Source organism: Ambystoma mexicanum, chromosome 2p, assembly GCF_040938575.1.
Source record: "Ambystoma mexicanum isolate Mex_15411 chromosome 2p, UKY_AmexF1_1, whole genome shotgun sequence".
NCBI lineage: Eukaryota > Metazoa > Chordata > Amphibia > Caudata > Ambystomatidae > Ambystoma > Ambystoma mexicanum.
The window spans coordinates 1,338,163,236-1,338,182,182 of record NC_090923.1 but is presented as its reverse complement, the minus strand read 5'-3'; the positions used below and the strand labels follow the sequence as shown (position 1 = coordinate 1,338,182,182).

The window sequence follows — 18,947 nt, the reverse complement described above, 5'->3', positions numbered from 1 at the left end:
TGTGCGTGACTGACTAAAGGATGCATCATCTTACTATATTAAAGCATGCACTGTTGCCTTAACAAACTGTTGCTAGGACATGTCTGGCGAAATTAGATGGCAGAGGTTAAGAATCGGGGGATAGTTGCAGAGGTAGATGGGGGAGGGAAGAGAGCATAAAACGCCATATGTCTGTGTAATAATCCGTAGCAATCCAATTCTAAGTCACAGCCTAATAAAGTAATGTAAGGAGAGGCGATCCGAGTCGAACAGGCTCTAAGTTACTTACAATCATAATTCTCAGAGCCAATTAACAAGGATATAAATACATCTTGATGTTATAAATGCATCCAGGCTTACATTGATAGGACAGCCATACATCATATGAGGTGGTGATGGCTTACTCTGCTTCTTTCCTTGAAAAGAGTCTTAAAGTTCCTTTCACTTGTGGTATTAGCTAACTACTCTTGTGTGTTTGCTACTTCAATCAGGGGGTTACATTGTAGTTTTTACCTTAGTGTAACTATACAGAAAGGTACACTCCCTATTTTTTGGTCTCGGGGGGGATCAATTCTCAAAAGGGAGAATTACCAAAACAAAATAAACAGAGAATTGATTACCCCTCTCTAGACTGCTTGAAGGTTAGATGTTGCTGAAGTCTTTACACGTTCCTTCACGGACAGACAAACATGTTTGATACATTGAAGTTCTGTGCAGCATTTTTAAACCGCTGAAGAAAAAGCAAGTTCGTCACTCGCTCTTTTCCTTGTAGTTGTTTTGCGCTATCTCGCTCATGCCGCACCGTGCATAGTGCGGGTTGCTTTTACTGAACTACTGCACTAACGAGTACGTGTTTTTCTCTTTGTCTCGTTTTATCACGGCTGCTAGATTTCGAGTTCTGGCACAGCAGCAAATGTGACACAGCCATCTTTCTCATTGCTGCGTCTTCAAACCTAGGCAAGACAGCGATACATCATCTTCGTGTCTACCTAGTAAGTACTTTAACCCTTTGCCCTGACAAAATAAATCCTGTCTCGTTCGGTCTTTAGCATCGACACTTAGGTGGGTTTTTTATACTCCTCTTTCAGTCCTCTGACCAACGAAAGGTGTCGTTTGTTTGAAACCTGAAATAAGAAGCCTCCTCCTGGGGTGCTGAGAACAGCTGGTTTGTGTGTTTTTCTGGGCTACATTGACCTATATCTGAGGTAATTCACTGTTTAAATAACATAGCCCTTTCGTTAAAAGTGGCGTAGAGTTCTTCCTGGTCACACATCTTTGTGTGTAGGAAATAATAACACTGCAGTATTGATTTAGCTCTGCAAATATAGGAGACAATTTAAGGATTTCCAGAAGTAAAGAATATGTTTAGCATCAAACACTAATGTATTTAGAATAAGTAGGTGGTTCAGTAGTAACTAACCACCCTGGTTCTTTCTAATAAAGAAATGATTACTATTGTATTGCAGGTTAAAGAGAATGTCTCTCTTGCCACATTGATGAAATAGAGCATCCTACATCAACATGCAAGGATCATTCATCCAATTGATATTAGCATTTTCTAAAGTGATGTCAATAACATCTCATGCTGCTTGGAGTTGTAAGTAAGAGTTTGGTGTTGTTCCATGTTGTCTATATGTCGAGTTAGTTGAACTGAATATATGCAGATCATAACGCAGAAATTCTAGAATGACAAGCTGAAAAATGTCAGTTTTATGTTAAATATTAAACAACCACTGCATGAAATGTCAAACGTGTGTATCAATCACGGATAATTTCCTATTGACAATGTTGTTTTTATGTTTTATAGATCAGTGATGTTGTGTACATCATACTCTGGGGTAAATCATTAATTTGAAGCAACTTGGAAGAAATACTCTGTCCTGAAGAAGGCCTGTACACTTGTTTTGTAAAAAGAGACTAGGGATAGTGTCCAATATAAAATCGTGGCCGAAACATGTCGAATATCTGAACAAAGACTACAAATAATAGTAATCTGTTGAGTTATTCCTGTACAGTAATGTTTATTTAGTGATTTACACCCCTTGTGATTATGTGTTTTAGTCCCATGTCAACTGTGATGAATATGTATTGAATATGTCCAGTTTATTAATAATCATTTTAAATGTTGTCTAACAATCAACACCAAATTATTAAGTATAGTTGTGGTTTTGCTTCGTCTTTCTCTGTGATCATGTTTTTACCTTACACCAACAATGCTCTGCATGCCACCCCTTAATACAATTGAGTTGCTTTGCCCAATTAATGTTAGGATTCCGTTTCCTAAACCATGATCTACCCAGGATTATGGGGGAATCTGATGTTGGGTTCTAATGAGGCATCCCCAGATATTAAGCCCACAACTACCAAAGGGCTCATGGGCAAGGAGATAAATACTTGTAAAACAGAAAATGCCTGAAGAATGGGATCATGACTTGCTGAAGACTGCCTGAGCTTGTCTTGTTCCTGTCAGCAAAGAGCATTTTCTTATGTTGTGCCCAATTTGTTTACAATCTAAACTCAGTTGTCCCTATTTCGTCTTTCTCTTTCAGTTTAAGTCAAGGTATGTCTTATACTCCCTGCATTGGTTCACTTTTGTCTTCCATCTGAGGGGAGGAGAGGGGTGGTTATAGCCTCGACTGCTGGTTTGCCCAACATATTCATTCTTCTGTATGTACTGCTCTGTTTTTCTTGGTTGCCTTTGCTAGTTTACTTGTAAGGTTAGAGTGATTAGTGCCATTCTAGTGGTGATTCTATCCACAAACCATGCTTAGTGCCCTATAGTGGTGATTCGAGCCAAGAATAATAAGGAATCTTGTATTTCTTCCTTCAACCTTGGATAGAATGCTGTTGCGGCTGAGTTACTGCTGTACTGTGCGACTACCAAGAGTTATACTTTTATGGAACATTGTTGCAGCCATAGCAATTTCACATGAGCAAAATGCTTACACATCTTTTCTTCAAACATAGCCGAAACTTTTCAATCAGAGGGTTGCCCAAGTTAATTTGTGTCTGTCTAGTAATGAGATAATTGGGTTGGTCTTCGCCGCATCAGTATAATATTGCAGTCGTTTTACCATACATTATTACTGATATGGGCTATGAACTCCTGATATCGTAGGGCACCACATACATTTTTCTGGAGCCTCCATACCTAGGTAGGAGCTACAAATGTGGCAACTGGGGTAGTATTTCCAGAGGTACTGCTAGTGACTCCCTTGCATTGGTGCCCACCCATGCGTACCTATGCTGCCTTTCTTTTGTATATTAGTTATGCTGCATGAGGGATCTAGCTTTTTTTCAATGCCTAGTGGATCTCTTTTGCAATTCTAAGGAAGGGGTTCAGCATCCAAATCCATGTTGATCGGCTTACCAAACGGCAGATATCAATGTCTTCTGCAGAGAGGCAAACCCCTGCTTTCTTTGTTTCCCGTAATCAGTCTGCATTCGGATCTCTGAGAGACGTGTGGTGGTTTTATAAGAAAGGAGGGGTGAACAAAATACTGAAGACTCGCATTGCTTCTTGGGGCACACCTGCACGGATAAAATCAAACAGTTGTTAGTATGTAGAGTAATGACCTACAAACACGTCGAAACATGGCAAGAGCTTGATCCCTATCAAGGGTGAGAATGCGGGAATCTTTGTCCAACTGGGTCCACAAACACCCAATGCCAGGTAGTTTTTTGGAAGAAGGAAATGGATAGTGTAAATTAAAAAAGAAAACTTCTACCAAAGAGTTAACGGCCTCCTGGGACTAAAACCTACAATTACTGGAAGACCTTGACACACTAGAATGCATGGTCTTGTCACAAAACCAATAGTCCCATTGAATGTCAGGAAGTTACTGTGGGGAGAAGCATCAGTGTAACGGAGTGTGAGGCGGTGAGAGGAAGAGTATACAAGGATGGTGGTGCAAACCTGAGGATTAGGCCAGGGTCAGTGCCCAGATTCGGGGGGGAGGGGGTGATTTCGGCAATTAAGCCCACAGCCTGCCCAGAGAATATCCTCACACCCAAAATCATCCTTGAGCACAGGGAGATTTTTGTCCTATTTCTCACTAGGCTGGTCAACAACTCCTTCTGTGATGCTAAGGGGCCATTATACACAAAAACCTTCACGGTAACCCCCCTGCCCAAGAAACCATCAGGTGACTCTAAGGATCCCAACAACCATAGGCCCATCACCAACTCCAACGTTTTGCTTAGGGTACTAGACAAAGTGACCTATAGGCAATACCAAAGTTTCATTGATGCCAACTGTATACTTCATCCTGGACAATCAGACTTCAGATCTAATGGCAGCACAGAGACCGCACGTGTGGACCTACAGGCTCATATGCTTAGTATATTCGCAAATCTCCCATACAGTGGGGTCAGGCAAGCTCTGCCGCCAAGCCGATCAGGTGTTGTGTACCTCAGGGGGCCAGTCTATCGCCAACTTTGTTTAATCTGTACGTTACATTTTCCATTTCCACAGAACATCAGTGAGTAAAAAAGAAAGCTATGAAAATACATAGAACCCCTCCAGAAAGAGAATCCAAGAAATTGGATTTCAATTGAATGCATTCTCCCACAGATTCCTCCTCTTGATAGATATTCATCCAGCGTCAGCTGCTTTGAAAATATTTCGACAGGAGTCATAGTGGTGCTCAGCATAGTCTCTCGACTCCCTCGTATTTGGCCGCGCCACTCCACGACAACGGACATGATGTGAATCGCGCACTATGCCCCCTTACCACAGTTGCTTTTTTCTGCACCCTCCGTGCACTATTCGGAACGCACTTGTTCTTTCGACCTGATCGAAATTCTTGTTATGTCAGCATGTCTGGGCCTAAACCATCCAGTTTCAAATGCTACAAAGACTGCAACAACAAAATGGCCCTCACAGATCCAAACAATATCCGTGTGTGTTGTCTTGGTTTCAGGCACGATACAGAGCAATGTGGTTTTTGCTTAGCAATGAACTCAAAAGCACTGAAGGAATGCTCGTCTAAACTTGAGCTCAGTCTCAGTCTTCAGAGCACAACAACAAGGGGCCTACCCCCAAGAAGCATCTGGAAGGAAGGCGTCACAAAAAATCAAAGAATCGCTTGCCCTCGTGTAACGAGTCCCATCATTCTTCCTCATCGTCGTACAAAAGGAAGCGTAGATGCGATTCAGATTAATCGGCCGATAAGGGTAAGTCGTACCTCGGCAAAGGGTGCATCTAGGGAGGAGTGGGAGGACTTCAAAAGGCAAATGATTAAGGTCGTTGAGAAGGCCTCAGCAGGTATGGCTTCGGCCTTGACATGACTAAGAATTGAATTTGTTAACATTGTAAAACTAAGTTATTAAATGAGACACTTAAGCATCTCCCCTTTGAAGCTAAATTCTAAATGTCAGGAGTAAATACGTCACGTAATTTGTGGGAGATCCTGGGTTTTTATTTTTTTGGAACCTCTTATGAATGGGTGCTGTAGTATCTCGTAAGTGGACCGCCTCACGCTGCCAGTCAGTCACCCTCATGCACACAATGATACACCGACACAGGAGCTGGGGTGCAACACCTCTTTATTAGTGCCCATCAGCTTCGAACTCCCTTCTTGGCGGTAGCCCCACCCCTTAGCACACGTGGGTCGCAGCCCACTGATTAATGGCAACAAACAGAGGACTCATCCTCTGAACAAATAAACAATGGCAACACCACACCCTCCCGTTACTAAACATTTAGTCGTGCTCTCAGTTAATTTCTTCAATGAGGCGATGGGGTTTCTTTCTTGTTCTCTGAGGTAGACAATCCACTCTCGCCGATGAATCTGTCCATGTCTCTGGTGCCATGTCGCCTTCTGAGGCTTTGCTCTCTCCTTCATAGGGAGCGTTCCATTGGGATAACGTGTGATTCATGTTTGTGTTACCTGAGGCTGGGGTATCAGGCATCCGTCTGAAGTGAGATGAGTTTCTTGTTATGGACCTGCGGTCTCCTTCTGCGGTGATGAGTGATCCCTTTTTCTTGACAATAATGAGTGGTTCTTCATTGAATGGAGCTATGTTTTTGCGTGCGCTGTTGAGGTTGTCGGACCACTACCAGGTCCCCTGGTGCCAGGTCACTTCCCTTGGCCCTGCGAGTGGCGTTGGCAGCTCTCTTCATGTTCTCTTTCATGAGCGTATCTTTCTCTCTCATTTCAGCGTTGTTCTCATATTGATCTTCATCAGCTGCCACATGTGGTAGCCGCGTTCTGATAGTTCGGCCAAACATCACCTCGGATGGTGACTTCCCAGTGGTGCTGTGTGGGGTGTTTCTGTAGTCTCGCATGAGTTGGTATAACAGTTTCTCGACAGGTTCTCCTGTGAGGCGCGCAATTTGTGTCATGCGTTTGATGTTACTCATCAATCGTTCTACTGTTCAGGTGTGTCACCTTTCTGTTGCGAAAACCCATATATTCGGCGAATCTTTGGAAATCTTGTCCAGTGAATGGAGGTCCCTTGTCGGACTTGACTACCTTAGGTATTCCATAGGTTGCAAACATCCGATCTAGGGCTGGGATGGTGTGATGTGCGGAGGTGGACGGGACTATCTGCAGGTCGGGGTATCTTGAATATTTGTCCACAGCTACCAGTATGTACTCACCCCCTTCCATGGGCCCAAAATGGTCGATAGCTATTTCCTCCCATGTTCCTTCGGGCAGCGCTGTCATGCTCAGGGGTTCAGGTGATGTGTGTGTCTTCACAAGTGCACACGTGGGACAGTTCTGCAGTAGTTCTTCCCCTGATGTGACTAGTTGGGGGAACCATAGTCTTTGCCTTGGCATCCTTTTAGTGGATACAATGCCCCTGTGTCCTTCGTGTGCTAGTTCTAGCACTTTCTGTCGCAAACTTCACGGGATTACGAGCTTTGTCCCCTTCAGTAGTAGTCCTTCTTCCGACTTTGCGAGTTCTTCTCTTACGGCTAGAAGGCATGTGACGTCTTGTCTCGTGTCATCATTCATTGTTTCGCGGATCTGCTTTGTGTGCTTCCATCGCTGTAACCCTCACCTGATTCCCACAGAGACGCTGACCCGAACTGGACTGCTACCGTTTCTTCTATCGTGAGGCGCAGGGCCCGGAAGATGCTCTGGACGGGGCCTCCGAATTTGGATTGCCTGGCTTGTAGAGTAAGTTTTCTGCAGGTGGAAGAAAAGGGATTGATTACCAGCTGGGGTGGATATGTGTTCCCACCAATCTCCCGTTTCTCACTCTTCTTGACCCCCAACTTGGTTTCTGCGAGCTCTCACCTATTGTAAAGATGAGCTCTCCATCCTGCTTCAGGTGCAGGGGTACTGTAGGGGAGGAGTGGTCCAAGGGACCCCCCTCGCCTATATCTCCACCCCAGGTGAGGGCCACGGCTCATCGGGTGCCCCCTCCTTACCACCTGGGCTGAGGTGGTGGATGGCTCACCTGCTGAAGGCATTGCCCACACGTATTGAATTTAGCTAGGCCTCAGAAACCATTTTGTCTAATAAGGATGGTGTGAGCGTAGCGCACTGCAGCGCGGCCCCCACCCTTGGAGAATTTCAATTATCCCTGTTGCCGCAGCACCCTGGCAGATCCGCTGTGAGCACGTTCCCACGAACAGGACGGACATGAGCTAGCAAAAGATACTAACACTGTAACATTCCACCGTCCACAGTGTATCACTGCTCCCAGAATGACCCGGTCAGCAAGGCCTGCGTGATGGGAAGGTCTGTAGAATAGTCATCTGATGGAAGCAGAAAGGTACCCAAATATGAATGTCAAAAACCACTTTTTGTATCCTTTCCATACAACCACTTTTACTAAAGAAACCTGTAAAATTGTGTAATTATTGTACATGACACCAGCCATGAAGGACCCGCACCCCTGCAGGGGTGTGCAAATGATAAAATGAGTGTTCCTTAGATGTATCATTGAAAACCGTACACCCCGCGGTCCCGCGCCATAACTGAACTAATGCTGCTAGAGTACACAAGAAAACGAATGTAACCATACAGGGGGCACCTGTGAAGGGTGTGCGAGAATGCACTCGTCACGCGTGTATGTTTAAAGCCCCTTGCGTGCCACCACCGTCACATACGGTGGCGGTTAATTTTCTATGTACTACACCAACCGCAATGCTACCTCACTTACTGCAAGATGTATATGCATATAGCTAAATACTGTAATTGTTGAGACATAGTGTACGAATAAGGTGCTCAGACTGGATATAATTGAAACGCCTCCAGCGAAATGAAATGTATGTTTTTAAGTAATTCAAACAAATATTATAAAGTGTTCTAATGATTGTGATGTTTTCGCCTCCAAAAACCGGCAACACGCGAGGAAGATACCTTTGTAAATATGTGCAAGGCCATTTCCCCTCCCACCCTGCGGAGACTGCCAAACATGAGAGCAGAGGCCCGCGCCGCGCTTCCCCACCTCCCCCAACTAGACTGGAGCCGCTTCAAAGATGTGTAGCCCCCTCTGCAGCACCCAAGGCCACGGGCCGCCACCTGCATTATTTACAGCACAGCAGTAAACCTCTGCCTGAACCCACACTTCCAAAGGCGCCCCCTCGTAAACCCCACAACCCACCAGATCATCTCAGACTTATGGCCCTGTGCAATCAGGACACCCAACACTGTGGCAACACACAGCGGCACATTTATAACCACATCTAACAAGACAGGGAGGCTTGTACCGTCCGTCCCATGCCCTGAAGCTTAGCCCCCCAACCTATGACTCCGGTCAACAGGACGCTGGTAACCATGCCCTGATGAATGACCATTAGGCCCCTCACAAGGTGCATTCCTCCTGTGTTGCATTAACCTGTAGAATAACCTATTGGAAGATTTACTAAAGAAGATAATATTGCAATGACTGAATGACTGCGGTGTGCATGGCCTAGGGCAAATAAGTCAGGAAAAGACATTCATCTCTGACACTGGCCGCGATGGCACAACAACACCGCCCGGATGAACTCTGCCAACCTGCCAGGCCCAGTCCAACCCACGAGGCTGACCAGTGACGTTCTCCAGCCACGGGCAACCACATCGCAGCAGCACCTATAGTTAGTCATCGCCACCCAATCCCATTGAACTTGTGCCCCCTATAGTATGTAGGTTCTTATGACGTTTTTTGTAAATATATACGCCTGTCTTTGCTATTGTCAGACAGAGCGCTCTCGGAGTTTGCAGAGTTCTTTGCATGCCATATTCTGATTGATAAACTCCCATTTAAGCCCACCCGCACTCTGTCTTGGCCTTATTCCCTACTTGGGAGAGTCCTTCATTGTCTCTCATTGCGGGGAGGATCGTGCTGGCTGGGGACGCTTGCCTTCAGTGGTGACCCCGAAAGCGTGATTATTACTATTATTTTTTCCCGATCTGACATTACCGTCCCCTTTTGGCACGAGAATCTCCGGTCGAAAAGGGATACGCACGGTGAGCCGGCTCCGGGAGGCTGGCCGCCAACGGCGACCGGTACACTAAGAAGTGCGCACTCAAAAGAGAGAGGGTACGGGATCCCAGTTGAAAAATCCCCTTTGAGTACCGCTCGCCGGAGCCGGGGCTGACTGTTGAGCTGACGGCAACACTGCCTGGACGGACCCAGTTTCGGAGACTATCGGTTCAAGACGGGCACGTGAGTATTGAGTGCGAGCGATTGTAAAGGGAGTGGAGAAAGACGTGTAGGACAGGGGAAGAAGAGAGGGTGTGCAGATCTACTAAGGATCATCCTAAAATTTTCCTTGCTTTTTCTTTGCATATGGCCATTAGGATTAAGAGATAAAAGTGACGGGAAGCTAGCTCCGAAAGGGGGTGGAAGGCGACGCCGCATAGTGCTATCTTGACTAGTACTGGGAATATATGAAGAAGTGGAATATAAGATAAAAAGTGTCCAGCAAAAGGGGGCACTGAGAATATATTAGTGACCGCTATTACTTCTTTCTTTTCTTTAGGGTTAGGGGGAAAATAAAAGTGAGAATAGTACAAAACTCAGAGAGAAAGTAAGAGGGAGAGAGTCCTACTATAAGAGGGAAGAGCAGACCAATATATATATATATATATATATATATATATATATATATATATATATATATATATAGATATATATATGCGCATCCACATATCCGAATAAGAAGGATAGGGACAGCCGGCTAGGGAGGAAAGGGAGGGCAGCTTGAATTGTGAACGGAGTGTTACTGGGAGGTGTGTGCACCTCGTATGTGTCAGACGACAAGTTGATGTTGTAAATGTGTAAAATGGCTATAAATGTATAGAAATGGAATGGTCATGGTAAGTGTGACCGGATAGACCTTTTTTGAACAGAAAAACGACAAGGCGGAGTGAGTGTGTACCTATTTGATTTCCGGGTTAAGGTTGTCGAAATAACTGATGGTTTGCTCTTGTATGTGCCCCCCAAAGAGAAGAGAATAGAGACTGTGTACAGCCAGTTTTGTATTGCGCAGGCAGGGGGCAGAGCACAAAGGAGCCCATTATTGAATGTGAGGTAAAAGACGAAACCCATATTGGTAAGAGGTTTACATTGTAATTGTGGACACACAGATAGAAACAAGTACTAGGAAAATACACAAGATGGGGGCCGAAACACCCTTATCACATATTTGTAAGAACCTACCAGGCTACGCGGAGCGAATTAAGAAATATCATGACCAATGGATAACCGAGTTGAAGGGAGAGGGGTTACCCCAGATATGGCCCGAGGGAGGGTCATTTGATAAAAGTGTTCTGGATATGGTGGCCACATGCATTTGTTTGAAGTACAAGGGGAAGCAGTTGCAAAATAGGAGAGAGGTATTAGATCTCTGGAGGTTATTTGAAGAGATACCACCGCCTAAAGCACCAGCATTAAATCCTGACCTCCCGTCCACCACTGACAATCCACTGATGATACAGAAAGATGTTAAAGAATTGTCAAGTGTAGCGCCACCAGTAGAGGTAATAAGTTTGTACCCGATATTAAACAAGCCTGTGCCCGCAGAAGGGTACAGTGACCCCACTTACGTGCCTCCCCCGACAACTACTACACCCCGCCGGCCCACGGCACCCCCGCCATATGAAAGTACAAGGGAGCGAGCCCAGGCAGGTACACAAAGGGTGGACATAGAGAAGCTCACAGATGATTTACAATGAAGACTTTCGATAGCAAAAGATGAGCTCTCGAGGATAAAAGACATATGTGAACAAACAGCACTTAATGCAGCAAGATCAGGGCGCACGTCTAGAGCGCCAGGTGAGAATAGAAAACCTGAAGACGGGTGGAAAAAGGGCGAGATACTGTTCAGAATTGAAGAAGAACCGACACGAATAATAGAATTAGGGACACGCGAGGGAGATGTTGATAATGAAGAAAGGCCTGTGGGGGACAGAGAGGAATTACTATGTGATATAAGGGACGATTTAGAAGAAAGCGACAGGTTGAGTATGGCAATGGGAGGGGGAAGCGAAGGGGGGGATGGTACATGTTCGATGAGAACATTGGATGATGAGTGGACGGGGCGATTAAGGAACAGGGTGCGGAAAATGGCATCACTGGGAACATCAGCCGCCAAAACGGGTCCAGATGTAACGACAAAAGGAAGGCTACAGCTCCCATTGATACATAGGGGAGGAGGGAGGCCAAACTATATCCCATGGGCTCAGATGGATAAAGCCAATTTATTAAAGCTATTGCCCCCGTTGTCAGGAGGGGCAAGTAAGTGGATATACGCCTTTGAGAAACACACTGCCGGGGTTATCCTAGCAATAGGAGATGTGAAGAGCTTGCTTGTATCAGCAGTGGGGGATCAGGCTGAGAGAGTATGGGTCAAGGCCGGTTTCCCGGGAGTAACATTAGACTGGGACCGCCATGACGGAGCCTCCTTTAACACAGTGCGTGCAAGGGTGTGGGATGCCTTGCGAGAAACGTTTCCAGACACGCCAGACTTACAGTCAGTCATGCAGTGTACAATGAATGACGGGGAGGAGGCTATGGATTACATTTTTCGGGTCCAAGAGATGTGGAGAGCAGAAACGGGCACGCCCTGGTATCAATCGACATCTTTATTTTATTTCATTATAAAAAGAGGGCTCCCCAAAGAAGTGCAAAAGGCGCTCGACAAGATAGCAGGTATTGAAGCGAAGGGATGGCCTGAGATTCAGAGCATAATAGTACACCATTGTAAGAGAATAAAGGAAAGGGAGAAGGAGGTGGCGCAGAAGAGATTGGCAGACGAAGCAAAACTAGTGCAGACAAAGTTGGTGAAGGTCGCAGCGGCTGTAGCCGCACTCCCCCACAGCAGGGAGGGAGATGAGGAGGAGGAGGGCCTGATAGCAATACAAGGAAGGGTGGCAACTAATTGGGTTGGAGCAGGACAGCGGCAGTGGAACGAGCAGGAACAAGGTGGAGGTCCGCAGTGGCAAGAGTGGACCCCTCGAGGGGGACGAGGTGGGTACAGGGGCCGAAGAGGAGGTGGACCGGGATACGGAGGAATGGGAGGAAATGGATGGCAGGGCCCTAGAGGTGCACAAGGGAGTTGCTGGAACTGCGGAAGATGGGGGCATTACTCTAGGGAGTGCAGAGCCAGACCCAACAACGGGTTCCAAGAGGTAGAACAGTATGGCCACCCCCACCCGGGAAGCCCATATGGCCTTCCAATGGGACAACAACAACTGAGAAACCCAGGCCAAGGTAATAATGAGCAGCAACAGGGGCACCAGTATAGAACACAGAACCACCCACAAAATAATGACAATATGCAGTACACGCCAGGCAACCCTTTCGCGACAACAGCAAACGGGGCCCCCGCACCAGCACCCTACAACGGCATGTCAGTGGTTTCAGGAAATGTCTTTAATCAGGGGGGGCGATGAGACACCCCGCATAGGACAGCCCACAGAGAACACTTGCGTGTCCAGTTCTATCTACAACCTACAATGCAGCAGAGGAACCATTGGTAGGGGCGCAGATAGGAGACAAGCAGTTCATATTCATGGTTGATTCGGGAGCGGAGAAATCATGTATCCGGGAGGGCCGGTTCCCGTTATCTAACAGGAAGTTAGAGACGCAGGGGTTCTCTGGGGCTGTAATTGAAGTTCCTTACACAGAAGCATTGGATGTAACAGTGGGGGGTAAAACTGTAAAGACACCCTTACTGTATTACGAACATTCACCAATAAATTTATTAGGGAGGGATCTCCTGAGTAAACTTAACATGACCATATCATTTACCGAGAGAGGAATAGTGTGTTCTACACCCGGGATATGCCCCTTGCGTGCAATGTTGGTAGTGCAAGCCTACACAACCACACAAGAAGTACGAGGGTTGCCGGAAAATGAGGAAATGTTTATTGACGGGCTAAAGACATTGGCCCTCATAATTCCAGAGCTAAGAAGAATGGACTGGAGGATTCCAGCGGAGTTCCTCTTTCGCCCCATAGTGTGCCCCGAGACAGCACCAGGATCAGTGGTATCATTAGACTTGCACGCTGTACAGGTATCAGCAAAAAGGATCGCTGTGATTGGAGTGGATAGGGAAGGATGTGAGTGGCGTACAGTGCTGTGTACAAATGCCAACATCGCCCTACGAGAATTAACAGATGAGGATCTGTTTTCAGACACAGAAGGGGATGGTGAGATAGTAATGGAAATAGCGATGCCCTGTGACATTTTGATTCAAGCCAGGGAAACCCCCGTCCAACTGATGGCAGTGGTAGGAGCACCGCCGTCCTTTTTTGATGATGACATGAGGATTGTACCAAATAATTTGTGGACGACAGGCCCCCATGATGTAGGGCTGTTGCATGGAGTACAACCTGTGGTCATAAAGCTAAAGCAAGGGGCAATTTTACCCCGAGTGAAACAGTATCCATTGTCCCGTGAGGCTGAGGAAGGGATAAAAGAGACCATAAATGCACTACTAGCGCAAGGGATAATAGTGCCTTTAACCTCCCCATGTAACACATGCATTTATCCAATCAAAAAAGCAAAAGGAGGGTCTTGGAGGATGATACAGGACTTATGCCCCCTAAATGATGTAATTCAGAAAGAGTTCCCTTTGGTCCCGAACCCTGCATCCATATTATGCAGCATCCCGAAGCAAGCATCACATTTCACAGTAGTAGATTTGAAAAACGCATTTTTCTCAATACCCCTGGCTGAAGAGAGTAGATACCTTACAGCATTCACACTGGGGGGTAAAAGGTATGAGCACTGCAGACTACCACAGGGATACTGTGAGAGCCCGAGCATATTCAACCGCATATTGCATGCAGACTTGGGAAACCTATCAGTCGTGAGTACAATCATTCAGTACGTAGACGATTTGCTAGTGTGTGCACAAGACGAAGAAACATGTAGAAAGGATTCAACAACGCTCCTGACACTATTGGCCAATAAGGGGTACAAGTTAGATAAGAATAAATTACAGTACTGCCTGACAGAGGTCCTATACTTGGGACAGCTGATATCAAAAGATGGAAAAAGAATAATTCCCGACAGGGTAGAAGCGATAAGGTCAGTGGCGGAACCCACAACAGTGAAAGAGATGCAGAAATTCTTGGGAATGTGCAACTATTGCCGAGCATGGATATTAGATTATGCAGCATACACAAGACCCCTACTACAAGCACTCAAAGAAGCACAGCAAGAAAATAAAAAGATCGAATGGTCAGAAGAAATGAGCATGTCATTCAAATCACTGAAAAGGTTAATTTCAAGCGCCCCAGTGCTAGCCAACCCTGATTATGGACGCAAATTTTACCTATTCTCACACTGTAAGGGAACACTCATGACAGCTGTTCTGACACAAAAGACGTCCCTAGGACACAAGCTCTTGGCTTACTATAGTGGTACTTTGGATGCCGTAATGCGAGGCCATTTCGCGTGTGAGCAATCGCTCGCTGCAGCCGCGTTCGCGATTGAGAAAAGTGCCACAATAGTAATGGGTTGCCCTGTAACATTGTTTGTGGAACATTCATTATTTGCAATCCTTGAGAGGTCAAAAAGCACACTGACAACACAGCGGGCAACAGCTTATGAAATCATATTATCCAGCACCAACAGCCATGTGGTGAGATGCAAAACAGTAAACCCCGCGACATTCATTACAGAAGCATGCACACTAGAGGACATGCAGGACCACGATTGCGCAACCTACACAGGAGAGAGAGAGGAGGACACAGTGGTGTGTGAGAATGCTCTGAGCGAGGGGGAAGTGTACTTCGTGGATGGGTCTGCATCGATTGATGTGGACACGGGAGAAAAGCATGTTGGTATGGCAGTGGTGAGGTTAGAAGACGGTGAGTATGAAGCACTACTACAGTACCGCCTCCTATCACATTATTCCGCACAAGCAGCAGAACTGATTGCGCTCATAGAAGCATTACATGCAGCAAAAGGTTGCGCAGTGACAATATACACAGACTCCGCTTACATGACAACAACAGTACATGGAGGTCTAGCGAGATGGGGGCGGAGGGGATTTCGACGGGCAGACGGAACACCAGTACAGCATGCAGAATTATTGAAAGAGTTAATTGAGGCCCTACAAAACCCCACTGCCGTAGCAATAGTTAAGTGCCAAGCACATACATCCAACACAGACGTTGTGTCTTTGGGGAACGCGGCAGCGGACGCTTCCGCCAAGGAGGCTTCCTATTTTAATAAATATGGAGCAGGTGAGTACATGCTGCAGCACAAGACAAACGTAGAGCCCCCAGAAGGGTACAACATGATGCCCATATCACAAATACTAGAATTGCAGGAAGGAGCTAGTGAAGACGAAAAATTGATGTGTACAAAACGAGGGTGCAGCAAGTCGGGAACAGACTTGCTGTGGCGGCAAAATAACTCAGGAAAAGTGGTAATGCCAATCAAGTTACTAGAAATTGCGTTTCAACAACTGCACTTCCCTGCACATAATACCAAACAGCATATTGCAGCAGAAATACAGGAAGAATGGTTCGTGCCCTGTCTCCAGGAGCACGTATCTCGATTAGCAATGGAATGCACGACATGTCAAATCTACAATTCAGGAATGACATTACGCACGCTCCGGGGAACAATTCCTAAACCCATTGGCCCATTCAGAGAACTGCATATTGATTACGCGGACATGGGGGAAAGGTGTAATGGCGCACGGTACATGATCGTGGTTGTGTGCCCATTCTCAAGGTGGGTGGAAGCAGGACCGTGTGCACGACCTGATGCCAAAAGCGCTGCAAAGTTCCTAGTGAGGGAAGTGTTCCCGCGCTGGGGAATTTGTGACGTGATTCGCTCAGACAACGGCACTCACTTTGTGAATGAACTTTTCAAGGAAGTTACTACATTATTGGGAATAAAACATAAATTGTGTTCGATTTATCATCCTCAAAGTAATGGCGTAGTGGAAAAGATGAACAAACTGTTGAAGGGTAGGTTATCAAAACTATGCTTTTCATTGAAGAAGAATTGGATCTACTGTCAGCCCCTTGCGCTATTTGAACTGAGAAATCAGCCAAGTAAAGATCACCATTTGTCTCCGCACGAAAACGTGACTGGGAGACGAATGCACACAGCACACTCTCCACTGCGCGAACACTCAGATGCACACAGGAGCGCCGCAATATTAGGAGAGGAATTCACAGACTATTTGAAAAAATTAACAAGGGCAGCGCGCGCAATATCAAACCAGCTCTCCCCACCCTTCACTAGAGAGGAGGGGAACATAACAGGGTCTGTCACAGAGCCTGAGCAACAGCTACAGCTAATGCCGGGCGAATTAATTTATGTCAGGAGTTTTGTGCGTCGATGGAATGCACCACGGTTCCACGGCCCATACGAAGTAGTGTTCTGCACACCCACAGCTGTAAAAGTGAAGGGCTTGAGGTACTGGGTACACTTGACAGATGTACGAAGAGCATATAGTAATGTGCGAGAGGAGGTAGATGAGGAGGCACAGACAACAGCAACAGATGCAACTGAACAGAATGTCTGAATATTAACTTGTGTATGTGCGTCAGCAATGAACGTGAATGGGAAAGTGACTGATAAAGTATACCTGCATTCTCTTTTTATATATTACGAAAACAAAAAAAAAGTTTTTTTTTTGGACTTATATGTAATTAATGAAGTGATCAAATTATGACGTGTTTACACTGTGAATACCCTTCCCTACAACCCTACCCGCTTCCATTACCCGTCAATATATATATTGGCACTAATGGTGCCAACAAAAATGTTTACATGCATGCACTTAATGCACTTTTATATCTCAAACAGGAACTACCATGGCATCTAACAGGCAGCCTGCAACGGATAGAATTAGTAGAATGAGAGAATTAGTAAATGAGAGATGCAGATATTCGTATGAGTGCGGATTATCTGTGTGCATTACGATGTTTTTTATGCTAATGTTTGGCCTGGTTACATATTGGTTTGTAGCGTTCATCTCTATCGAGATGAACGAGGGGGGAGGGATTAACAGCACTGGGATTAACAGCACCACTGGGACCAATGTAACTGCAAGTGTCAATATGAGGGAAGGTGATTTTCTGGTATGGGATGGAACTAAACTTGTATGGGGTTCTCACACCATCCAATGCTGTCATATCAGAAAAGAAAGAGCCACAGGGTGGAATGCAAAACAACACAGTGTCTCCACCAGTGATGTATAGGTATAATGCTCGCAGTTTAAATGACTGAAACCCGTCTGCCATATCGTGGTTGTATGATACCCCCACTAGTCAACCTGCCCCCGTCTTAAAAAACAACCTGCAAGATAAACTCAGGGACGAAAAGGAAAAGATGCTAGCAGCACACGAAATCTTATACGATGAATGAGCCAAGTGGGGCGGGAATGAGAAAGGGGTGTCTATTCTTCCCTCGCCCAGGAGGCTGGGAAGTACATGAGGAACAAGAACAACAGACGGAAAAGGGAAACCGGGAGGAGGAAGTATGATGAGTACTATGGGTTAGGATTAGATAAAATGGAAGACCCACGACACCCCCACCAAACAAATAAGTGGTATGCAGATATGAGTGCCACCGCAAAACAAACAACAAATGAGAGCTGTTATGTTTGCTCCCTTATTCCTCATGCTTCAGGTACACCCAAAGTATTGCTACCCAAAGAGTTGCCAATTATAGATGCCCAATGTCTCCTTCATCTCACGTTATGCAGGATTAAGAACACCTTCCAGGCACATGAAGTTATTTTTAAAATGCTGCAGAACGAGAAAACTTGCTACCCAAAAACGGCAGGGGTGGTATGTCTGGAGGAACCATTTTTCGTAATACAAGGGACACTTTTTTCAGACAACAAGTGGAAGGATGAAGAAGTAATGTGTAAAGCTGAAGCACTGAGAGGTGTGGCACCAGAGAAACTGCAGTGGATAGAAGAAACGTGCACACCAGTATGGAAGGAACACATTTCAAAACTAACTTGGGTAACCGCCATTGAAAAACCCTTCAAACTACAGAGCGAAATAGACTATGAACTATGTTTCAAAGGAGAGGGGAAAACCGCCATGGGAACAAACAAGAACTGTAACAAGACCCTCACCATCCCAGATCTGAGAAAAGGGACAGCGGCCCTAATGGACACGTACTGGGTATGCGGCAATCAGGCATACCTGCGCCTTCCCCCGTCCTGGAGTCGCAGCTGCTCAATGGCCACTCTGCACTCAGCCCTAATGGTAATACCAGAAAGCCACATCGATGGAAGCAAAAGGACACAGGAACGCATACAACAAAGTGCAGCCCAGCCGACTGCGGAGTCACAGATGTATGTCCTGTCTTCCGGAAACAAGGGAGAGATGCTGGCCCGTAACAGAAGAGCATCAAATTACATATCAAAGGCATCATCAGAACTGTTGGCCCAGATCCCAGACAGATATCGATTATTCAGCTCAGCAGAAACATTCTTCGCCTCACTCATCTCAAGTGTCCAAGCAAGGGCAAACGCAAAATGGCTCCAGATAACACGTTGGGAACTGATTCAGCTGGCCAACGACACTGAAGAA

At 46.0% G+C, this 18,947-nt stretch overlaps 1 protein-coding gene across 2 annotated transcripts in view; it reads left to right on the top strand.

Moving 5' to 3' along the window:
• Nucleotides 1-18,947, top strand: part of SLC5A10 (solute carrier family 5 member 10) — a 1,126,075-nt gene that overhangs the window by 42,319 nt on the left and 1,064,809 nt on the right. The window contains exons 2-4 of one of the 2 annotated variants that reach the window (XM_069645684.1): nt 868-971; nt 1,068-1,184; nt 1,446-1,576. In XM_069645684.1, the coding sequence (XP_069501785.1) occupies nt 1,562-1,576 (15 nt within the window). In that variant the 5' untranslated portion in view covers nt 868-971; nt 1,068-1,184; nt 1,446-1,561. The remainder of the gene's footprint in view (nt 1-867; nt 972-1,067; nt 1,185-1,445; nt 1,577-18,947) is intronic. The other variant, XM_069645685.1, reaches the window with a different exon arrangement.